General features: G+C 37.4%; 1 protein-coding gene across 3 annotated transcripts in view; it reads left to right on the top strand.

Moving 5' to 3' along the window:
* Window positions 1-26,026, top strand: part of ZNF804B (zinc finger protein 804B) — a 244,300-nt gene that overhangs the window by 147,849 nt on the left and 70,425 nt on the right. The window contains exon 1 of one of the 3 annotated variants that reach the window (XM_052802739.1): window positions 21,247-21,356. The exons of the other annotated variants lie outside the window; for them this stretch is intronic. Within the exon in view, the coding sequence (XP_052658699.1) occupies window positions 21,348-21,356 (9 nt within the window). The 5' untranslated portion in view covers window positions 21,247-21,347. Of the gene's footprint in view, window positions 1-21,246; window positions 21,357-26,026 lie in introns of those variants that run through there. 3 annotated transcript variants of the gene reach the window in all.

The following is a 26,026-nucleotide window of genomic DNA, read 5'->3' as shown; positions in this document are numbered from 1 at the left end:
TGAAGCCACACTTGGAGTATTGTGTCCAGTTCTGGGTTCCTCACTACAAAAGAGACACGGATATGCTGGAGAGAGTACAGCAAAGGGACATGAGGATGATTAAGGGACTGAAGGATCTCTCCCATGAAGAAAGGCTGAGACAGCTGGGACAGTTCAGCCTGGAGAAGAGATGGCTCGGGGGGATCTTGTCAATGTATATAACTACCTGAAGGCAGGGTGCAAAGAGGATGGAGCCAGGCTTTTGTCAGTGGTGCCCAGTGATGGGACAAACTGAAACACAGGAGGTTCTGTCTGAACATTAAGAAACACTTTTTTTACTGTGAGGGTAACTAAGTACTGGCACAGGTTGCTCAGCGATGTTGTGGTCTCTCCACCCCTGGACATATTGGAAACCTGACTGAACACGGCTCTGAGCATCCTGCTCCAGCTGACCCTGCCCAGAGCAGAGGATTAAACTGGATGGTCTCCAGCAGAGCCTCCTGGCATCAGCCATTCTGTGATAGACCAAGCCATTACAAGAAGAAGCCTGGCAGCTGCCTTGGGTTACTCTTGCATCAAGAAGTTCACAAGCTGGATTTCAGTAGCTTTTTCATTTTCATGTAGGTAAAATCAGGGTTTTATTTGACACCACTTTTGGAAAATACTCACCTGTGTGAAGAAAAAACCCAGGATAAGTATGATTACTGTTGTAATTATCCATAGAGATATTATATTATTTGCATAATTAATTTTATGTACAGATGCATCAAAGGTAATTTAGTATGAAACATTTTATTAGGTTCTGCCAATAGCTATGAAGAGAGTTTTATTTCATTTCACTGTAGTTCAAAAATACTCCTAAGGGTGCTGTTTCTAATTTCCTGTTTGGGAAACCAATTGTGCTATTAGCAAAACAAAATCTTCTATTGTTTTTAGCAGCAATATTCAGTTTTTATAATGATTATTTCTTGGGAGATACGTGCAGACATTGAAATGGAAGAGATAAGTCAAGTGACATATAAATCTTTAGAATTAAATCCTGAAAGCATGTCCAATGTGATGTCTGCTGTGACACATAGTTTATTGGTATTCCTAACCTTGTGACACCCTTTTAGTTACATTTATAATTAACTAAGATTTCAGCCATATTTCTAGCAGCATTGTATTTAGAAAGTATCCAATGAGATGAGAATAGTACTTTCTTGGAAAATATAACAGCCCTTCTATCAACATATAATAATACTGATATAATATTAATGTATTTATTTTTGTCAATTAAATGCTAAGGTTGAGAGAGAGAATGACTAAGACATTCTCAAGATTGGTGTAATTGCCTGGACCACAAAATAATGGAATTGAACCCAACATTTCATCAAAGTGGAAAATTGTTTCTTCTGTATATTTTCTACTGTGTAGATTAAATGAGTGTACTAAAATAGCACATTAACATTTCCATACAAGGTATACAGGATATATGTATGATGTAGTGAATTTAACAGTGCAGTACACATATACTAGATATCTGATTAGATATTTACATAGTGTTTGTTTTTATTTCTAGTACAGTTCTTCTTGAGAGCTAACTGCACTCAATTGAAGTTTATTTGCTGCTTGAGTCTCTCTAAACAGAATAATTTCTTAGAGAGTGCCTATGAGTTGCCCATGCAAAAAGAAAACATTAGTTAGTGTCAGAAAATATTACATGGTAGTGTGTTATTTGTCTAACAACTATGTTGCTGTTTATTATGGGTGTGTTGCTTGTATTTAGCTTATGTTTTATTACCATTTTTTGTCCTCATGACTGTTTTGCTTTATAATCTGTTCAGGTAAGAATCTTTCAAAGACCATTACAAAAGCTACCAATTTAGCTCAATGCCATTTCATTCATAAGAATTTCTTATTCTACAATGTCACTTAAATGTCTTCTAAAAGCTGCTGAATTTTTTATTGACCTCATGACTATCTGAGTTGTGTATATGTTTGACTTTTTCATAGTTGCTTTAGAAAGTGCCCTTTTCAGTGGAGAGGAAATGAACAGTAAATTCTCTCCCTCTGCCTCTTGCCTCCTTTTTTTGTTCTTCCATTCGGACCCTTCAGGACAGCAATGAAGCATATATTTAAGCATGAATATATGCCAGGGTCCTGTGGAATCCATGAGTTGTGTATGTGTCTGAGTGCTTGTCTAAAGCACAATTAATGTAAGCCAGGTTAAAAAAAAAACAGCCAAAGCTGACCTTACCAATAAATACCCCTAAAAATGACAATATTTGCAGCCTTTTAAATAAACATCCTACCAACAGAACGATGGGCTTGATGCTCATAGCTGGCTAGCAGATCTGGACTTGTGGCACTGAGTCATCTCAGAAACATCTCACATTTGGAGGCTCTGTTTTGCCCAAGTGCTAATAAAGCTAAATAAAATTACATAATTTTACATTTAAAAAAATGCTGACAATATTTTTCTCCTTTTTCCATTGCTACTGTTTCTTATTTGGGGATAATTTTTCCAAAGGAAAAGTTGCTTGAAAAAATGATTCTGCTGTGTGTTTCTGAAGGTTTACAAGACTGAGTCATGAAAGACATGATTGGGACAAGCAAAAGTGTTTTGATCTTCTTTCCTTTTTTTTCTGAGTATGTTGAACACCTGTATAAAAAAAAAAACAACCCAAACTTTTTGTGGCTGTGTTCCTATCAAATTGATTAGGACTTTCACAGGAACCATCTGGTTTAGCACAATCCTCAGCCTCCAAGAAGAAAAAAAAAAAAAGAATAAAGAGATTAAGTAAGATGTCAAGAATATTCCCTGCCTGTTCTGCTGAACAGAATAATGAATACTCTCTCACAAGACTTGCAGTGTTCAAAGCTCTAGTTTGACAGATGTGGAAGATTCCTAATGACAGCAGATAAAAACAGTTTCTAGGGGGTGATGACAAGCCTAAAGACCAGAGGAAAGAGACAGGGCAAGAAACAATAGTCTTGGGGTAAGAATCTTATGGCAGGACCCTGAGGATGCTTGGTAATAGAGAAGGTCTAGAAAGACGTTCAGCTGATGGATGTTGAAGGGGTTTGCCTGTTGGGAGAACTCAGAAAAACAACCAAAATGAACTTTTCTGTTTCATATTCCAAAGTTGGAACTCACAGATCCAAACTCCCGGTCTTACATTCTCCAAAGTCTCACATTACTTTTTGCTCCAGAGTCACATAGGCACAAGAACATAGGAGACAAAGTAGTAGAAATGGGAGTAATTGAGCAAAAGAGATGTGATCTCTCTCGGCTCATTTAGAAAAACGAATTATTTTAATTGCAACTCTGACACATCTTTATAGAGTGCATGAAAATATAGGCCTGGAGATTTTTTTTTAAGGTGGCCTATAGGGGTTCATTCAAATCTTTGCTGAACAGCTCACTGAAGCTCTAATTGAAACATTTAATTTGGTACTCCATAAAAATACCTCGAAATACATTTTATCACAGTACCAGCAAATATTAAATGTTACTTATTACAAGGAGGGAAAAATGATCCAGTGAAAAATCGTTTTTTGCTTCAGAGGTGCCAGAAGGAAGCTAATTAACAAAATGCACACTGTATACGTGAAGTAAGTCAGGTTTGATTATACAGTGAGATATTCAGTGTGCAAGGACAGTGTATTTTTTCATTGTTTTTTAATTCTCTTTTAAGTAGGATGTGGGACAAACTGTACATGTCTACATGGACATAATATAGTGCACTCTTCACATAGCAGGTATTCATTTAAAACTCAAACAAAGGTATCAAGGACAACTGTACCATAAATCAAGGACAGATTGAAGAAAACTGAAGCTATTTAAAAATTCTTTTTTTTTTCTTTTTCTTTTCATGTGTGGGTAATAATGGCTTTTGAAGAAATTCTCAGTTACGTATGACATTTCTACTGATGAATGCTGGTGTTCACTGTGGCATACTAATAGGGAAAACAAGGAACAATTGAATTTCTTGAAGTAAAACAAGGGTCATTTTAAAGATATGCATAGAGGAGTCTTAGCCACTAATAAATGCAGCCTGCGTAACCCAAGGTTGATAAGAAGATGAAGCGCCATATGTCTGTGAAAGAATCTGCAGAAGTTAAATCCTTCTTCCGCATGAAAATCTCTGGCTACTTTTCCTCTCTTCTAAAATTGCCACAAAAAGTCAGGTACTGTTCTTTCTCAAACTGCTCTGCAGTTTGCTATGAACCCAAGTGAGAAATTTAAACAAGGCGTGAGTCCTGCAAGGCAGTGGGAGTGTGGGGCACTGTAAGCACCCAGGTCACCATTTGAAGGTGGTACACAGGAAAGCCACCATCACAGTTGTCAAGAAAATATCCTGGAGATGGGTCAGGAGGAATGAATGCAGCTCACTCAGCAGCTTACTCCATCAAACCACTTTATTGGCAGTGTTGTCCTGTGAAGTGGTGGTGGCTTAGTTATTCCTGGGGAAAATATGTTTTCTTTTTTTTTTTTATTATAGCAAATTATTAGTATTCCTTTTTTAGAATTAACAGGTAATTAATGAGGTAGAGAGATTTTCATTCTGCTGTTACATTTACAAAGATTTACTTAATCAAGCGTGAATTTCCTGTGGGTTCTAACCAATTAAAAGAATAAATAATGTTTGACCAATTGATGAGCCATTGTTTAATAAAAACAAGAAAGGAACCTCATCCTGATTTGCTAAAACTCATCAACTTAAGCAGAAGGAAGCTGCAACAGTATATTTTATCAGTATTACAAAACTGCTTGGCTTAAAATAAACCTAGTGAATGTGTTTAAAAGATGAGCATAAAAAAAAAAATTCCATTCCAAATTGAAAATAACAAGCAAAATGTCAAATTTCTAGAAAATATTGACTTGGGACTATAGAATTGGTTTTGTATAAATTGTTACATAATTTTGATTTGGTCGGGAATACTCCTGAGTCTTCAAATCTCAAAATCTTGCTATTACTATGCTTGAATTTTTCTCAGTTTTTTTGGTGAAAGCAATATTTATTCTCTGCTCTAATATAAGAAAAAAAAAAAGAAGCAGAAAGAGGTGATTGTGATCACAAGACATATAATTAATTCATGCATTAAAACTTAAACACTAAGAATGCCAGAATTTTTTGTTATTTTTTGATAGTTTCTTTTAGTCGGCATCAAAGAAGTGAGCCTTAATAGGGCAAATTACTGGGGAAAGTATAGAAGGCAGGGCATTAGTTCAATTAAGCTCTTCTGTGGGCAGGGGAATCATGGAAGAATAGATAGATAGGTAGACAGATAGGTAGATAGATAGATAAAGAGGGCTGAGACAAATGAAAATCTGGGGGTTACATTCTTTGTGAAATGTGGAACTGAAATATATGTTACACTGTTGTAAGCAATCCAGTCTTGGAAAAGTTGAATGTACTGAAATAGTTCCTAAAATCCAAACAGTAAAAGGAACCAGTAACACCATGATAGCATGAGGCAGGAGAAGTAGAAATTGTGAGACATCTAAAATCTGAAGGATGGGGCTATTTTTAACAAAATAAAAGATCATTTAGTCTTGGAGAAGTTGCAGAGAGAAAGAAAAGAAGTACAACTGCCTGACCCTGGTCAGATCAAACCCTGACCCTGGTCGGATCATACCATCCATTCTTTTGTGCCCAGCTCATGTCAAGATAATAGATCAAGATAAAGGCACTTGAGTTTTTAAGACTGCCTTTTTAGAAGTACTTTCACCTTTGAAGGTCTCCAGTATTAAAAGCCATTTCTCTTTATACTGATGAAAATCTTTTACTGTACTCCAGAATTATAAAGTTCCTAAGATGAGTGTATATCAAAATGATGGAGAGAATTATCTATTGTAAATGGAAATATTCATAAATATTTTTCCAGTTGATCTGAAGATCCTAAAGTGAATCTATTTTTATTGGGAAACATTAACTTCCAAAAAAAAAAAATCCATTATCATTTACATTTCTTAGGACAATAAATGAGCAACTTTTAAATGACCTCAGCTTTTCATTTTAAGTTCAGTAATAAAATGATGTGCAGAGGACACTACACAGAACCAGAGACCACACAAAGTAAAAATGTGTGCCTCAGTAAGTCAATATAGCAACTCTGAAACAAATAATAAGTAAGATTGCTTAAAGGTTTCCTGAAAGAGGAAATCTCATGTTGGTAATGTTCAAATATAGAATCATACAGTCACAGAATCATTTAGGTTGGAAAAGACCTTTAAGATCATCGAGTCCAACCATTAGCCTAACACTGCCAAGTGCACCACTAAACAATGTCCCTAAGCACCATGTCTACATGTCTTTTAAGTACCTCCAGGGATGGTGACTCAACCACTTCCCTGGGCAGCCTGTTTGAATGCTTGACAACCCTTTCAGTGAAGAAATTTTTCCTGATATCCAATCTAACCCCCCCCCCGCCCCGGTGCAACCTGAGGCCATTTCCTCTTGTCCTATCACTTGTTACTTGGGAGAAAAGACCAACACCCACCTCAGTACAACCTCCTTCCAGGTAGTTGTAGAGCGAGATAAGGTCTCCCCTCAGCCTCCTTTTCTCCAGACTAAACAACCCCAGGTCCCTCAGCTGCTCCTCATAAGACTTGTGCTCTAAACCCTTCACCAGCTTCGTTGCCCTTCTTTGGATGCACTCCAGCACCTCAATGACTTTCTTGTAGTGAGGGGCCCAAAAGTGACCCCTTTCATGAAAGGCATCATTTCTTCAACAATGTTACTCAGTTTTTATTTTTCAAGTCATGTCTGAAAGTGTATTTCTGCTAACACTGATGCCAAAGTGATTTGAGATTTGAGAACGCCTAAAACTTCTAAGAAGGCCTGCATGTAAAAAGATTGTGTTCTGGTATTGCTTTCTATTATGTCAATTTTTAGGTTAGACCACTTAAAATCTGTGGGCAAGGAGGAGGACTTTTATAACATTCCAAACAGCTTCAAATGTTTGTTTTAAAAATATAGACAAAAACTTAAAGATATGAAAATGTTATTGTGCTGGCATTCAGTTGCATAGATACCATATATCATCATATTACTTAGAGGTTCATAGATTATGAGAGCTGAATGAACTATCTACCAGTCTGCTATTTTTTTTTAAGGCAATATATTTCTTCCTGGCAAATGCATATAGGTGTTTCGTCTCATCTAAAAATTGGCACGTGAATGTACTCCTGCCCAACTTAGCAGATCCAACTTAATACTTTTAAGTGTTTCTTAAGGAAAGATACAGTTTGAATTTCCACACTTTAAATTCCAGTTGTTGGACCTCATTGTGTTTGGGGTGGGGTTAATCTCTCATAACTTCAGCCCCCCTAAAAGATATGTGTTTGGTGTTTATGGTTTGTCTGGTTTCCCTCTACAGTCAATGGTAGAGAAAGGGAAACTTAGGGACCAATTCATCCCACCCGAAGATACATACCTAAGATGGGCAGGATGAATCAATGTTTGGAAAGCCTGTTTCCCCCCATGGAATAAAGAAGGAGTCTAAATGAGTGGCTTAGACTAGACACCTAGTTTTAGATGTTCAAAGTTCTTGGTAAATCATTGAACCACATTCAGTATCTTCATGCTCTCTGAACTTTGGACACAGAATTGTGCTTGGGGACCTTAACAGCGGTGTGGAAGAAGAGCTCATAACTTTCTTATTCCTTCTTCTTATCACCCTGTTGAATATATCTGAGAGCTGTACAAAATCTTTTCATGTTAACATTGCTCTGGCAACTCCCAAAGAGGTGATCATGCACAGCAGCCCTGTGTCATAGGATGGCATGGAACTAGATGGACCTTCTGAAACACTGTCTCCTCACGGAAACACTGTGTTCTCCCAGAGCCTGTGTCAATATTGTGTAGCCAAGCCTATGAACCATTCCAACCTAAAAAAGAGTTGAGTTTTGTTCTCTCACTGCTGTTAGTTGATTGCTCCATAATTTTTCTATTCTAAAATAAGGCTTCTTAGCATCAATATCTAACTTTTTTTTTTTTTTCCACAACCAGTTTATACCCAGTTAGTAGTCTTCTAGCATTGGCCTTTAGTTCAAATAGTTCTTACCTTCCCTGGCGATATAAAATAGAAGTCATAATGACTCTCAGCTATCACTTTGCAATGCAGTGCTACCTACCTCATTTTCTTCCTGGTGGCAACTGAAATGGCAAACTTTAATTCTATCATTCCAGCGAGATGCCTTGAGGCAGGCAGAGCCTGGCTTCAGGTCCAGGTGGGCTCACCAATGTACAGTGAGTGATATAATACTTGACTAGGTCAGCTGAAAATTTTTGCCTGTTCCATTTTTTTTATGTTATCATACCCAAAGTGGTGACTCAGACATAATTTGTGACTATTATTAAACTCAGGCCTTTGTCTTTCACCATTGATCCCAACCAAGCTGCTTTGTAGCACAGCAGCTTTTGGTTTTCACCCGTTTGCCAGTCCTCCCATCCTCAGGATGGTCCAACTGTACCATTCGGTTATATATTGCATATGATATGCATGCATGTTTGTACCAGTTACACATGAATGATAAGCTTCCAAACTTCCTTAGCACACATTTACAGTTTGTGCCAAAGTCTTTAGTGAGTGACAAGATCGGGTATTCAACTGGTCCTTCCTGTCCAGGCCCCGAGGGCACCAACAGGCCTGATGTCCCTGCCCGGGCTGCCCTGGGGTCTCCCCACACCCTGCCCATGGCCCTGGACCCCATTTCAGCCCCCCAGAGCCTCCAGTCCCTGCCCTAGCAACACTGGAGCAGTGCTGGTCTCCAGCTCCCCACAGCCCTGCCCTGCCCAGCCCTGGGCCTTCAAGCTGGGTCCACCTGTGGGCCCACATCCCGGCCTAGGCCCAGCTTGGGCCCAGCCACAGCTCAGTGCCCAATGCCTGGGGCTGGGGCTGCCCCAGCTCCCCCTCCAGCTGCCCTGCTCCTGTCTGGGGTGGTGGGAATGGGCCCAGGCTGTGAGGCCCTGCTCTGCCCCGTTGGGGGACCCCCCATGGCCGCCAGCCCCTGGAGCCCCCAGACTGTGTGGTACCCTGCCACTTCCCTAATACCCTCTCTCTAGCCATGTAATTGCTTTCAGTACAACCATAATGGCCAGTTTTCTACCCACTCATCTCTGGTTTAGTTAATAATTTCTATAAGCATCTACAAAGGTATGAGTTTTATAATGCACTTTGCTTTGAAGTTTACTTTGGTACAAAATGGCGTTCCACCTTTCTCTCCTCAGAGAATAAATCCTAGCCACCAGTTTTACCCTGGCTAGCTACTAACCACAGAGAAGAAGCTGGTGCAAATGAACTTTCAGGAAGACATCACGACTAAAGCTTTTTATGCCAAAGAGCTGCCAGAACCTCTTCCTGTCAACAAAATAATAAGGCAACATTATGTTAGTCAAAAATATGCTTTTGATGCATTTAACTCCTGAGTCTCTTTGGAAGTGTGGTTCAAAATTGCAGATGTGATTGGCGTTTGACAGGCCATTTCTGAACCTTTTGTTATTTCTTGTCAGCCTTCTCTTCTGGATTGTACTACTGAGCCTGCTGGGAGCTGAGAGAACTAAGCTCCTTACTATGAAACATTTGATATGAGATATCCAGCAAGAATATTCAGGGTTTGTGCTTTCCAGGGACTTGGCAGCAATTCTGTGTGCACAACTGAAAAAATGCAAGAAGAGACGTAAAAGTCAGTGTTGGAGTATTCGCACGTAATAGTGGCTATTCCAGCCAAAAAATATTCACTGTTTTAAAAGTTGATAAAATCATTATCAGAAAGTTCAGAGACACATAGTTCAATAAGCACCGTCAAGCTAAGTAGAAAAATGACCTGTGAAAGGCCAGCAAATTGGAGTTGGAATAATATGAACATGCTTTCTACCAGTTTAAAAATTACTCTTTCCAATGTGTTCTCTTATCAGTATTCCTAAAGTAATTCATGGGCCATCAGAAAGTGTTAGGCAGCATAATTTTATTGATAACATTCAAATGTGAGGTGAAGGTGCTTCCAGTACAAGGTCCATTTCTTGAGATGTTCATGCACTTATTTATGGGAGGTTTTATTTAATCTGGCTTTAGCCATCTAAAAGTTTTCTTTAAGTGTGTCATCTACTGCACCTATATTTAATGGTGAGACAGTACTCAAGGGAGTCTTCTTCCCAATCTTATTAAAAATCAGTCTTAGGACTCAAGTGGATGTTTCTTGATAACTATAAAGGGAGTCCAAATAAATAATAGCCTGAGTATCTACACTTTTGTGGGGTAACATTATGTCAGAATAATCATGCATCTTGCTGAATATGAAGATGTTCCTTGTTGCCTGTTCTGTGCTGACCCTTTCATCACTATCACAGTTTATCTGAGACTATGATGGTGACAGTAGCATAAGTCTGTTTTATGGAAAGGAACATAAAGAATGGCTGAATTACACAAAATGTATAAATGAAGATATGTAGACCTTTAATAATGCATGACAAAACTGAAATGGGGTGCAAAGCATTTCATTTTCTTGAGAATGACTCATCTTTCCAAAAAATTACATCGTAAGAGAGAAAAATCACAACCCCAAATGATATGTTGCAAAGCTTTAGCTATCATAGAATGTTATGGACCGTATATATGATGAACAAGTTACTGCGTTTGGGACTTCAGTTACCTCAACCTCAACAGGCTGTTGCAGTACTAGGGCCATGGTTCAGCAAGGAACTTGAATGAACTGAAGCTTTTTTCTCTGTACAGTTATGTGATAAAATCAAACATATGTTTTGATATGTGTTGAATTGAGGCTTTTAGGCCAACAATATTTCTGACTTTCAGGACAAGCTAAAATAGCTTTTTGTCTGTGACTGTCTTGTGTTTGGGATATGGGGGCTGCATTTCAACATTACCTTGCAGTGTGTTCTTAGTACATTATGGGAAGTCATAAGCACTGTAGGAATATTAAAATTAAAGAATGAAAAAGGAAGGAAGTGCAGATCATACTCCAGTTTCTCCAAGAAGAACTGGGACCATCCTCACTCACAGGTTTTTCCTGTTTGATGTGAAGGTTAAAACATTTATAAACATTATGGGCATACTTCAGCCACCTAGCTAGATATGGGATGGTTCTGAAGCCTTTAAAGACATTTGCTTCTCTGTCAGCTATGTGTGGACCTTAGACACTTGCTTTAGGAGATCTAATTCATTAACAATAAAGGAAAGTGCATGCTGCATGGCTAACTCAGGCAGAATACATCAGCCTGAGTTCTGTTTGAGTTTGTCTTTTTTCCTATGCCCAACACTCCCACAATTTTCTCCTGAAAAGTTCATTGAAAAGTTTCATTTTGAAGAAAAAAAAATTACATCGTTCCTACTGCTTGACTGCATTACATCAAATGTTTGGTTGACTTTCTATTGTCCAGGTTGACAGGGAGCTGAGTTAGATACACTGGTCAGTGGGAAAGCCAGGTAATACTGGTTGTATGAGCTGAACTCTTTAGCTGAGTTATGCAGGCAGCCTGACCACTGGAGGACAGAGAGCACAATGCAGAGAAATTGAAATGGCTCCACAGGAATCAAATCAGGCATGGAAGGGCAGCACTAAGCCAGAGTTGGTAAGCTTTGCTTGACTTCAGTGCAATACATACCTGATTACTTTGATGTCTCTGTAAATGGGCTTCCTATTATTTCCTTTCACTAAATCTACAGAGAACCACCTCAGTGCAGACTCCATTCTGCAGAAAATCAGACTTACTCTTTCTGGGCTGAAGCTGGATCTGGAAGCAGTATAGCCAAGTTTTTGCAATGCTGCACCTGAATAGTGCATGATCGCACAGATCAAACATATATGGAGCTAGCTCCAATGTCTCTCTAATATAAACAATAAAACTCCACTGGTATTCCTCTCAGGTTTACATAGCTGCCTACTGCTAAGAAAATCGCCTTGCTCATTATTCTGACAATGCAGCCAGTTGAATTCCATTTTACAGATATTTCCCATCCTAGATAGCTAACAGACAGGTACAGAAGTTATTTCAAAGACACCAAACACATCTTGTCCTCTCCAAAAAGACTTTAGATTCACAAGTGACTGTTATTTTACTGATGAATGTTTTAAAAATGTTTAGTCTAATCTGTCTCACTTGGAATTGCAGCAAAACACCGGGAAAAAAATCTCTTCTCAAGCAAAATTGGACACTTCTAGAATTTGTGGAAGACAGGTATAGGTTTGCTTTCTCTTATTCTGTGCAAAAATATCACACTTCAGTAGAAAAGAGTCTGAGCTGTGGATGACAATTAGCATTGTGTCAGATTATTTGGCAGAAGGCAGGAATGCTCCAGGTAAAGGATCTCATTCTGACATCCATGCAGTCCAGTTGTCCACCAACAGCTTCATCTGTGTGAGGGACTGCTGCCTGCAGGGTCTTCGTTGCTTGGAAGGGAACAGATTCCGCAGCATCCAGTAAACTTGTCTAGTATGCTGAAATCACATAATAGCCTGACTTCTACCTGTGAGCTTCAATGATGTCCCCAGCTCCTTTCTGAATGACAGGTAACTGAAAGTGAGTAAGAGAGAAGTCCCTGTTCACAGAAGTCCTCCTTTATGATGCAAAATGTTTCTTGCATGTGTATACATATAGACCAGGTACAATCTGACTCTTTGTTGTTTGAGCTGAACCCAGTTCAATGCTTTACATGCAGATTGTTCTGTAGATTGCCTTGCTGAGTAGAATAAGAAGGTTCGTCTTTATATCTGAAATATGCTGGAATTGCCAAAGCAGGACAATTTGAGTCTTTTCATTTTAGTTTTAAAATCTATAAGGAATGGAGAATCATGAATGGAGAACTAAGTATTGATCCAGATTTTCAGTCTAAATTTAAACCTTTGTTTAGGTTTACAAACAATCAGGCAAATGTTGAGCTTTCTTCTCTGTTATTGTATGCCCTCAGTTTTTCCTGTTATAGAAAGGGAAAGTGTGTTGAAATACACCAAGAAAGGCCACCTAATAAATATAATGTGATAGTGCGTGCAGACATTTTGTGTTGCATTTGCCCAAATGTGTCCTTAAGAGCCCAGGTTTCTCAAAGAGTTCAGTCAGGACTGAGTAGGCATCTGACCTATTAGATGGCACACAGGCTTAATCAGTAAGAAAAAACACAATCTAAAAAAGCCCCTGTATAAATAGAACATTTAATCTTTCTGAGGTAAAACAAAGACAGGGAGCAAATTGTCTGTCAAAAAACAGCTGGCACAATAAATCTAAAAAGATCGCTTGCTGACACTAGTCAAATCTCCGTAGGGGAAAAAGTGCTGTGCAACTCTGTGTCAAAACAACAGAGTACATTTTGGTACATGAAAACTGATGTGACGGAAGCTCAACAAATCCATCCATATTGGGTGATGGTTATTAACAGCCTTCAAAAAAAAAAAAAAAGACAATGGAAAAAACTAAAAACACCCAGGGCCTTTCCAGATATGTCCAAATCAATTTGCAGTCCTTGTGACACTGAACCCTTACCAGTGCCATTTGAAGTTATTCCCAATTCTTCAGGCTTTGGAGGCAAGATTGTTCATCAACCAGTTCACCAAAGTCTAGTGTATCAACAATAACTACGATGCTTAGTATGTCTCTATCACTAATACAATGGTTGGCTTGTCTTTGAGGAGCAGAATATGCTAATATGTGTAATAACTTTAATTCTGGTACTGCTTTCTTATGTTAACCCTGCACTCCAGTCTAAAACAGGTGAGGAATATCACCTTCTGGAATGCCCCTCTCTCTACAGACTGTAGTGAAAACTCAAAAGATTTTGTGCAGCTAAAATTTGATTATGTGAATGTTACCCTACATGGCAAAGTAAAGCAGCATGACAATTTATTTTCTTACAGGTAAGCGTGTCCTGAACTGCTTTATTTATAGCCAGCTGCTTCAGCTAGCAATGCAAGTCATTAGGACTGGTTCAGCTGGTGCTCATCAGGAGAGGTTCAGTGATACTGATAATGCCATTAAAAAACACGAAACAATAACAGTACAATGACGCCCATGGTTTGGCATAGAAATCAAAATCACCATGACCACAGAAGGTAATGCGAAAATATAGCCTTATCTTACTGTCAACATAATCATAGAAAATAATTCACAACTGTGGCCTGATCTTACTGTCATTGACATTGTGGCAAAAGACCAAATAACTTCCATCACTGGTAGATTGGAACTATAAATCCTCTTTGGTCTCAGCTCTTAGATATTCCTCTTGTCCAGATGTTATTCAATGAGTTTCTTATAATTTCTATTGGAAATATCACTATTAAAGTCATACACATGATCAAATGTAATTTGCGAACAGCTTAAAGACTTGAGATACATTTTAAAATGAACTTCTGAGGCATAGTATTGGTTAATAACTTCACTTCCTGTTCATAATTATTTTTATCAGTTTTATCCCCTTGCAGATTTTCTTTATTTAAAGACGATAAAAAATAACATTATTAGAAAAAAAGAAGCAGCAGCTCTTTTATAACATAACATAACAAACATAACATAACATAACAACATAATTTTACTGTTGGTGTTACTAACATAGAAGGGTATATTTAAACATTTTTTAAAACTGTTACAATATTTAATGATACTAATCAACTTTTATATTTCTTTAGTTTTCTATTCTCTGCATCTCATATCATCTATCTTTTTAAATTAAACTACTTCTGCCATTGACAAGAGGAAAAATTCTGTCCATTTCTTATTGGAATTAAGTCTTCATATGCTCTCGTTTATGAAGGAACCCTGTCATGTGCTTAAATTTTAACATGTGAGTAGGAAGTTAGATTACTTTCACATATATAATACTTGTTCGTAATTTCAGGCTAAAACCAGCCTTAGAAGTGTTACTTGCAGTTCAAGTAAATTATCTTAATTCATTAGTTTGAGAAAAAGATGTTATAACATGTGGAGCAACGAGGGATTCTATTGGGTTTGCGTGGCAAGGTTTTGGTAGCGGGGAGGGCCTACAGGCGTGGCTTCTGTGAGAACGTGCTGGAAGCTTCTCCTGTGTCCAACAGAGCCAATACCAGCCGGCTCCAAGATGGACCCGCCGCTGGCCAAGGCTGAGCCCATCAGCAATGGTGGTAGTGCCTCCTCTGGGATAACAGATTTAAGAAGGGAAAAAAAGTTGCAGGGCACACAGAAACAGCAGCTGGACAGGGGAGTAAGAATATGTGAGAGAAACAACCCTGCAGACCCCAAGGTCAGTGAAGAAGGAGGGGGAGGAGGTGCTCCAGGCGCCGGACCAGAGATTCCCCTGCAGCCTGTGGGGAAGACCATGGTGAGGCAGGCTGTCCCCCTGCAGCCCAGGGAGGTCCATGGTGGAACAGATATCCACCTGCAGCCCAGGGAGGCCCCATGCCAGAGCAGGTGGATGCCCCTGAAGGAGGCTGTGACCCCGTGGGAAGCCCACGCTGGAACAGGTTTGCAGGCAGGACCTGTGGCCCTGTGGAGAGAGGAACCCACGCTGGAGCAGGTTTTCTGGCAGGACTTGTGAGCCTGTGGGGGACCCACGCTGGAGCAGTCTGTGCCTGATAGACTGCACCCCGTGGAAGGGACCCAAGCTGAAGCAGTTTGTGAAGAACTGCAGCCTGTGGGAAGGACCCACGCTGGAGATGTTTGTGGAGGACTGTCTCCCATGGGAGGGACCCCACGCTGGAGCAGGGGAAGAGTGTGAGGAGTCCTGCCCCTGAGGAGGAAGGAGCGGCAGAGACAACGTGTGATGAACTGATCATAACCCCCATTCCCCATACCCCTGTGCTGCTCGGGGTGGGTGGGTAGAGAATTCAGGAGTGAAGTGGTGCCCAGGAAGAAGGGAGGGGTGGGGGAAAGTGTTTTAAGATTTGGTTTTATTTCTTATTACCTTACTCTGGTTGATTGGCAATAAATTAATTTTCCCTAAGTCGAGTCTGTTTTGCCTGTGACAGTAATTGGTTGAGTGATCTCTCCCTGTCCTTATCTCGACCCATGAGTCTTTTGTTATATTTTATCTCCCCTGTCCAGCTTAGGAAGGGGAGTGATGGAGTAGCTTTGGTGGGCACCTGGCATCCAGCCAGGGTCAACCCACCACAGGGATTTGAGTAAGGAGAGAGAGGGTCAATATCTCTTTTTGGGGGCAGAGAGAAGTAGTTATCACTTATGGTACTAAGTGGTGGAATACAAGGTAATTGCAGTATGCCAGAAGACCAATGTCGCTTACTGATTCCATGACATTTAATATTCAGAGGAATTGTGTACTTTAATTCCCAAGAATGTCTTACAAGGATATTTTATAGGCTGTCTTTTAGGATTAGGAATGAGAAATTGCAGATGGAGTAGTGTAAAATGTTCTGATATGAATAACTTTGTAACTGGCAGCAAGGCCATGGCAAAAAAATGGAAAATAATAATAAATTTTATATATAAACATTTTGCAGCAAGTATGCATAGCTAAATTTTACTCACATCCACATTATTCCCATTCCCACATTATATCCCACAGTTTAGTACAATTACACATTATTTTATCACTGATAGAGAACAACTTATCCTTGCCATTGTTTTGAAAGAAAGTGGGAGATGCTAGGGAAAGTTGACATATGTAAATATGAGAGGGAGAAGCTACAAAGATTTTTCATTATACAAAAGTATCTCCAGAAGCTATTGGAATGCACGTCTTTGGTACTGTCCTATCTACTCGCTCTATGTAGTGTATGGAAAACTCTCTGTAATATTTGTCTGTGAAACTTTATGTCCTTCAGCTAAGGGACGTATTTCTTACCAGAACGGTGCTGACTGGGTTTGTCTCCAGAGATTTGAATGCTGATGAACAACCTCCTCTAGGCAGTCTGAAAAGGCTGTGAACAGACCTCTGTAAAGCAGCTGTGAGAATAGACTCAAAGGGAAAAAAAAAAATTTCCAAAGGTCATGGCATTATATGGTGGAATCAGTGAGCCACAGAAAATAACTCCTATCCAAGAACAGAGCAAGCAGAACACTTTGAACAACTCTGGGAATGGAGAATTTCGGAGATACCATATAGGAAAACAGGAAAAAATATGACATTGCCTACTGATAGTATTAGACACAGATGATGTGATTAAAGTGAGAATAAAAGACAGAACTCCCTCAGGAATCTTTCTTGAAGATATAGCATTCCTTCATTCCCTTTGCTTCTTAGGTGAAGTGGGAGAAACTAATAATTCATAGAAATGTTAGGGTTTTTTTGCTTGCTTGCTGGGAGACGGTAAGGATTAAAAAAGCTTTTTTATCCATATGATGTTAAAGGAAGCATTTTAAGTGTTTTAGCAAAACTAAATTTATTATTTCTAGTATCATGCAGATTCTTTTTCTAAAATTCTCAACTGACAAATCCCCATCCTGCATTTAAATACTATGTAAAAAGAAGCAGGATTCCATCACCTATTTCAATGCAATGAACAGCTCCTTTTAATAGTTCTTTAAATTACAAATATACAGGGCAGGTGGAGCATTTGAAGCAATTGAATTTACCTCAAATTTAATGTTGTTACTCACTGACAAACTGCAACATATTCATAGGATTTAGTAAGAAAATATTAGGATTCTTGCCTATACTGGGTCTCAGAAACATAGTTTTGCACAAGGGAAATACAGTATTACTTAGATAGTGCTGTTTGACAAAAAATCCCTGGATGGCATAAATGGCATTGCTATCTTCCCTTTAGTAAGCCACTTCGCACCAAATGAAAATATTTGCTGTTTCAGATGTCTCTCACAGTAGCAACTATCAATCTTGCAACTGATGTGATTATGCATAATTCTGAATGTAGTCTATCAGCCCTTGAGAAACTTGCGCTCTGTCATTTCCAGAGGTAATTCCAAATTAGTAAATCCTTTCCAAATGAAAATATTTCTAATTATTATTTTACTGAGAAATGCAAATTTTTGCATTATTTAATTTGCAAGCATGGTGTAATGACCACCCTACGTTCTAAGGTGTTTTTCAATAATATTTGTTCAAGAAAAATGAATATTTCTCATTTATTTAAAAAATATCATGCTTGAAAAAAATCCTTAGTAATTTTTTAACAGATGGTTTTATGGGATAGTATTCCTTGGATAGCTATTTATGTACCTTATAGTTTACTTTTACATAGGTGGTTAACAAAAAACACATCCACAGCAACTGTAGAAAGAGATAAACAATACTTTAGGTATCCAGACAACTTTGTGGGAGATCATTATAAGTCACCCAAGTAACCATTCAGCTAACTTCTTACAAATCCTGATGAAGGACTGGCTTAATTTTTGTTACCTTTGTCTCAAGTTTAAAAAATCTATAATACTTTTAGTCTTGTATACATTAGGTATGTTCTTGATTTCTAGTAATATTTGATAGTCAGAATCTTTCTCTACATTCTTAGAAATTTTGGGAAGATATCTTCAAATCCAGCAATCTCTTATTATTTGATCTGCTTAAGACCTTTGTTCACCTCCTGCACTAAATATAGAATTTTGACAGTTTGACAAGTTTTAATAGACTTGTTCTTGGGTTTTGTTTTCATGACGTCTGTATTTGATAGCTAAAGAGCTGTTGGGCTGTAACATTTGAGTTTTGTTTGTAAAGGTTTCTAGATGTCTTGCTTCATAGCCTTAAGGACTAGACTTTGATTTTACGAAGCTTTGTATCTCTTGGGCTTGTGGTGGCATGACTTCATTGTTGTCCAGCCCAAAACAAAGATTAAGGAGCAGTAAGAAAATTTGTTTTCTGGTTGTAGCTATGGCTCTTCACTGATTAAATACTGTCTGAGACTTGTTACCCAAACTTTTAGATCGCTAAACTTAACAAATGTGAATCCTGTTGACTATGACAGTCATCACACAATAATACTGAAGTTTTTATATTGGCATAGAGATGCATAAGTTGTATCACCTGACATCACGATTTAGTTGGTTAGTTTATGTTTTTGTTACGGATTTTGATAAAAGCATATATTTATTGATTTTAGAGGGATGAGCTTGTTTCCATAGATGAGTTTCTTGAAGATAAGAGGTATTAGAGCCTTCAAAATGTTATTCACATATCTCACATTGGAATACAGAAATCTTTCACATTCCAGTATTTTCCTGCTAGACTTGTTGGCTCTCTGAAGAGATCCTGAAAAAGACTTTGTATAACACTTTATGACAGAATTATTTTTTCTAACCTAGAGTCTGGCTAAGGACATCCACATGTAGAACTGCCTGATGTGTTTTCACAGTCAACAGAAAGGACTTGAGGAGGTTTCTAGGTACATCTGGAGACTTCTCATTTGGTTATGACCCTGTTGGGTGGAAGGTTCCATTCCTGAGTGTTAAACAGAAAAACGACAATACTTGTTAGTGAACCGGCTTTGTTGTGATCCGTGGAATATTTAACAACTGAAAGTTGAATATCTGCTTTGTCAAAGAAACTGGCAACACACACTCTCACTAATGGAATACTCTAGTCTTTCATTAATTTCATTCTATATTTATGCATTTGATGGCCCATCCATCTCTTCAACACTTTCAAATATCTCACAAATGCATATATTCTCTACCAACATCTGAAATTTCAAGAACTGGAGAGTGGAACCAAACATCAGAAGCATGTCATTGGTGTTCTAGCCAGGATTTCTGAGACATCTTTTAGATTTGTCTCAATATAACCTGGAATGGCAAAGGTATGAAAATGATAAGTACTGGGAGAACAAAGTATCCTGACATTTATTTAGATAGTGCAGATGTGGGTTTGCGTGATGTTTTGTTCACGATTACTCTTGTTTTATCTGGGTAGATTGAAATGGATGCACTTGACATGTTATTGTGCCTTAATTTTCTCTCTTAGTCTCTACAGAATAGTGCAAACAATATTCCTTGTTTCAGAAATGCAGCATTAATAGAAATTTAAGCAGCTCAGCCATTCATCTAGTTATAGCTGTTGCTGAACAAATCTGGATGTACGACTGAAAACTGAAACTTGACCCGTAGGAGTAATTTGTCTGAGAAAAGGACATGGGTGTGTGAGCGTGGACTTATAACATAATTTTTCCCATGCTGAAAGCACTTAGAGCTGCTTGGAAACAGCACAAAGTAGAAACAATTTGCTAAAGATAATGGAAACAATACAGATGATTGTCGCATATTATAAACACCTAAAAAAGAAGGAAAGCACTTTTACTGTGACCTCTTCCACTCTCATCTAGTAGCATTATTGGTATTATTAATTGTATTAATTGTCTAATATTAATTGTAAAAGACTTTGTAATGAAATTTTCTATGTTCGTGCAAAGTAGGCTGTGCTGACTTGTTAACCACGGGGGACGCTTTTTCCTTTTCCAAACAAAGGCACAAGTTTGCCTGTTGTGTTTAAGAAGTTTCATTTTCCTTCTCTTTTTTAAGTTTTATTTTCTACTGTCAATTATTTTCAAGGTTAATGAACTGGAAATTAGTTTGCCTTTGCAATTCCCAGAAACTAACTTTGGTGGAATCTCCTGTTATGTGAAATATTGTGGCAAAGTATAGGTAAAATAGTGGCAATAAGTGAAAAACACATAGAGCATTTCTGCATGTGTGAGCTTCTAATGTTAGACACAAGTTAAAGGCATTGATTAATACACTTGCAATTGATTCTATTTGTAATTACTTTCCTTCTCCAGTAAGACTCAGTTTTAAGGGCAATAATAGCACAGAACACTGTGGTTAATTGTGTGTGTTACGGCTTCTAAAATTGTGTACATGATTCATTTGGAGGTCTTGCAATGTGCATGCGCAAGCTAAATAAATTAAAAATAAAGGCCTCTTATTAATAATGATTTTTTGACACTTGGTACAGTCTTTTGTGTTGTGTGAAAAAATAGACACACAGCTGTTAATTGACAAGGTAAGTAATAATCCTTTGATTACAGTAGCTAAAGGCTGTCCTTTAATGGATTTTACTTGTCACTTTTAATTCTTTTTAATCTTTGTCTGCATTTCATTAGAACGGCTTTATCATTCTGATGGCCCTCCTGTCGTTATTCTGATTTAGTTAATGGGCTGGCGTCATACCACAAAACTCCAGTGTAAAATATAATAGTGTTATATTTATAGTCTTCAGGGACATTTTTAAGATGATTGCTTTGCCAATCAGCTTTTCTGGTTTTACATAGTACATTATTGTAAATGGAGTGCTGTATTTTGCTTTCTCTTGCCTGGTAGGTACTCTGAGCAAAGCTTCTGTCTTAATCTTCCATGACTTAATCTACCTAGAAAATTCAACAGCCAGTTGGTGAGGGAGCTAGAAAAGGTCTGTTATAATTTTCTGTCCGGCTCTTCAGCTGCGATTTTGACTTTCTGTTTAAAAGCTACATGCCTGCACTGCAGTTTTCCTAGCAGATGATACAGGTACTTGAATAATATTTAAAAACTAAACTGAAGTCTCCTAATGCAGCTCTTAAAGTGGATTTGTTACTATCTTGTGTTCTCAACTACAGCTGTACAGCTGAAGGATACATGATATTTAGACCTTTATGCTTCATTTACTTATCTCTGGAAAAACTAGTGTTCAAGGTACTGTATTTTTTCCACATGTCATTGAGGAGTCTGATAAATTGCTAATAATTTTAAAGATAATACCATTTAATGGAAGAGAACCTTGTTAAATAATTGTGGAACATGTGTCAGGCAGCTCATGATTACTTTTTCAATTATATTCTTTAAAAATTATGCTGGTTGCATATAGAATAATGCTTGGGTGGACAAGAATATTTGTGTTTTTAGGTTGAGAGAAGCAATATACTATACAATAAATTACTATAGAGAATCCATTCATACAGTATTGATGATTGTATCTATGATGCAACTCTAGCTGTGACACTGAGCCATGCCGTTGTTATTGAACTGTATAATACTCTGCTGCAGACAGAGGAAAGTTATGTGGAAAATAACTACCTAAATTAATATATTTTTATTTTTAAAATAATTTCAGTGTAACAATTTTATTTCTCCCTTTTCTGTGGAGATTTGCTAAAGTGGGGTGCAGTTTTCAAAGAACATTAACACATATTTATTGTCTAAAAATTGTTGATGAAGCAGCAGAGATATGCTGATAATGTATTATATCAATAGGTAAGGTTTTCAGGACTGTAAGTAGAAATGCAGATGATTTTTTTAAACTGCCTTCTACAAAGAAAATATATCTGTTATATTTGGGGTAATCTGAGTTGGTAGTCTTAAAAAGCATTTTCTTGAAGAGGGCTACTTATATACCTTGTGTTACTTAAATCTATTACTATGTTAAGTAGTGGAGAGGAAAAATGCTGTGTCTGTTGATACGTATATATTCATACATATACGTATGTTTGCTTGTGCTCACTGTTCTTGCAATTAACTGTTTAATTGGACAGGGGGACTTAAATACTTGTTTTATTTTACTGAATGAAACTTTTCTTTGAGACACACTTTCATATGCTACATTATTAGCAGCCCTTAAGCATGTAACAGATACCTGACTGTGACCTTTGTTCTTTCTAGTTCCAATGTATTAAATTGCAGATGCTAGAGCTTGGTGAATGAAGTGCTGCTGCTGCTGCAAGAGAATGGTATTTCATTGAAGTTCCAGATACAAATATATTTAAATGTTCTAATGAGAGATAGAGGCTCCAGAACAATAACCTCTATGATTTTCTCCTGGAACCACCAGAGAACATCATTTGGGCTGTCTAGCTTTTATATAATTACTATTATTATTATTTGCATTCCTATAGTGCCCAGGAACCCCAGGTGGGAAGGAACTCCATGCAAGTCCTCCTATACTATTTCTGCATAAGGACAATCCAGTATGAAATCTTTACAGTACAGACAAAGTTCACTTTACAAATTCTGTCCCATGCAAATCATTGAGTCTGAGTACAAAATATGCACAGATTTTTTGATAGTACCAACAAGTGCACTTTTTGAAAACCTTTCAGATATGAATATTTTCAAAACACTATTCTTAGTACCCAGGCTCTTGTCATCAAAATGACTCACATCAGCATTAGTATATTGCACAGAAGTCCAAATAATGACACTGAGGAATGCAGAGATTATACTGGTTCACAGTCATTCCTATCCTCTTGTAATTTTTAATGATTTCTAATATCGTACCTACTGTCTAAGCTGTTTTCCAATTCCAAAATGTCAGGAGTTATATAGATTACTGCTTGACTTGGATGGAAGCAGCCTCTCCTGTTTTCTATACTTACTTAGTTCAGCATCATTGTCTTTACAGCTTGCTTAAAGGTTGGTGCATAGATCCGTATTGATTCATATTTCTTTCTCTCCTCTATGAATTTGTATTTGTGGATGTTGCCAAACAAACTCAGCAAATTTATTATGGCATTTTTCTAACCTGAGTTAAAGGATAGGCAAGAGCAGATGATGGTTTCATGTGGGACCCATTAAAATACAGTGGTCATAGAACCGTAAACATTTACCAGAAAACTACAAGGAAATAAAATGGCTTCCAGAAATGTTTTAGTGTGGGTTTATTCCACTGAGGTGAATCATTAGAGTAAAATTCATAAATTTAGAAGTGTTTTATGAAGGATCCATTCGCTCTCAAGTGGTCTGCTGGACTACCCTTATTCTACATCAATAAATGAGGGGTCGTTGATAGAGGTAGATGAGTGGCAAAATACAAAGACACAGAAAAGACAGAATGGGCATTTAGAAGATACTGCATAGAGAAGTGGAGGCAAAAATTGACAGCAGGGAGGGTGGGGAAAAAAGGAGAGCGAGACTAAAACAAAAGAACTTAGAAGAAGTAATAAGAGAGAATATGTGCAAGTTGAAAACAGCAGGATTTTAACTTCAGCTTAGACTGATGGTATTTAATGCCCTAAGTCTCTAGATATCCTAGCAATAGTTGGGCTTATCTTTTTCATCTCTCTTTGCTTCAGCACTGCACTATGGGTTATAATTAAAGCTGCTCTAAGATAGCAACAAAATTGAATAAATTATTCATTGAAAACTGGCAACATTTTCTAAATAATGTATTCAATGAATAATATTCAACTAAAAATAGGTACAATATACACAGTATTCTGTACACACTCAGAGTTGGTCCTTGGCCCACATTTTATCATAACTAGTAGATAGATTTAGTTTCTTTTTAGGGGAGGCAAGCATGAAATACTGCTTTTCTTTCTAGCCTCACAAGATAGGATCCATGAGTGCATTTCAGTGTTACAATTTTAAAGTTCATTTCAGTGTAGTATTCTATTAAGTAACAATGAACTAATCCCTTCACTGGAACTTAGTGGTGGCCTAGACATCAGTGATAATGGTATGATTATGCTCAGAAGAGGAAAATAAAGATAGTTCCAACCAGCTAGATGTATATTTAGTGCTTCAGAAAAGCTAATTTCCAAAACCCAAATAAAATTAAGAGAAAATTCTGACTAACAGCAAGGAGATACGCAGAAAATTTTGGGTGGAGGTAGATATGAGAAAGGATTTATGGAATAGACAGAAAGCTACATCGCCTTACTGAAAAGGACAACTTTTTCTAAAAACCCATTGCAGCTCAGTGGCAATACAAAGGACAGCAATTGCCAGTGAAAAGCAATGGGGAGAAAGTGGAAGAAAAGGTACATAAAAATTAACCAATAAACATGGGACTGTAAAATACAGAGTATTTAAAGGAAGATAAAAAACCCAGGGTAAAAAGCAGTCTGTTGATCTAAGGCTTATGAGCTTCAAAAAATACGTTATGAATGAAATAAATTTTGCCAAAGTTATATATCCTATAAGTATCAAAAATCATGTTTTGAATATATTTGAAATTTATATATATATATAAAATGATGCAGAGAAGCCAAATATAATCAACACATATTTGCATAAAACAAATATGGTGAGCATGAAGCTAATGGAAGTGAGATAAGAAAGTGCTATTTGTTCCTTTACCAATCATTAATCTAAACACTAAGCTGTAATCTAAAAAAAATATGTGTCTTTTTTAAACCACCAGGCCTAGTCCACTTACTGTTAAAAGTTTTTGGTCTTAGCTGGACCTATGAAATATTTAAATAAGCATTGAGTAATAAGAGATAATTGCAGAAAGCTGAAGGAGCACTGATACTATGTCAGTATTCAACAAGGCTGGTAGGTTGTTCCATGAAACCACAATCCAACTCCACTTCTAAGCAAAATAATATAAAAGCCTCTGTGGGAAGAGCAGTATCAAGACATGCCAATACCTAAAACATCTGCTTCCACAGATGTTCTTCTCTTCTTCCTTGGTCTCTTTCCAGGAGCAAATGTTACCTTGTCCTGCTTATCACTACAGATCAGCAACCTTTCTTTGTGGTTGCAAGTGCAAAGGAAGGAGGACTGGTGGGACATATTTTTCTCTTGGTGCTCCTATCAATAGGATGTTTGTGGTAGGAACCCATCTTGCTTCCCTTGCTACAGCTCTGGTTAGAAAAAAACAATAAATTTGATATAGTGGCTTGGTTAATTAAATTTTTTATCAAGATTTTTAGGCAAGCATATACTGTCAACCAAATATTTCTTAGCTAAAGGCAATTTTTTATATGTGTGGACATGGAAAACATACAAAGGAAAAAAATTATCTGTTCTTGCTTGATAGTTTCCTCATTTTAATCCTAAAAAAAATGCATTTTTTTTCTTTACTACATAGGCATGGAAAGTCATGTAGAGCTATTTGTCAGTTCTGAACCCTCAGTGTAATGCAGCTGAGATACATTAAGTCATGTTTCATATTATATTCTAACAAACAAGTTAGAAGGATTTGAAATACAGAAACAAATGTTAAATGTATTTAGAACTGTCCCTTTTCCTCTGTTTCCTAAGAAGTTGGACCTGTTATAATTAGTTTTACATTAACATTTACACTTACATTACATTACATTACATAAACATGTTTAGTTTTACATTAAATACATATTTTTAAAGCCACTGTCAAAATACTTTTGTTGAAAAGTGGGATGATGAAGGAGGAGTTATTGATAGAATACTGAATTTTATTGTCAATTGAGATAAATTGAATTAATTGTTTGTGGCTTTAT

Source organism: Harpia harpyja, chromosome 1 (assembly GCF_026419915.1).
Source record: "Harpia harpyja isolate bHarHar1 chromosome 1, bHarHar1 primary haplotype, whole genome shotgun sequence".
Lineage (NCBI taxonomy): Eukaryota > Metazoa > Chordata > Aves > Accipitriformes > Accipitridae > Harpia > Harpia harpyja.
This window is presented reverse-complemented; position numbering and strand designations above follow the sequence as displayed.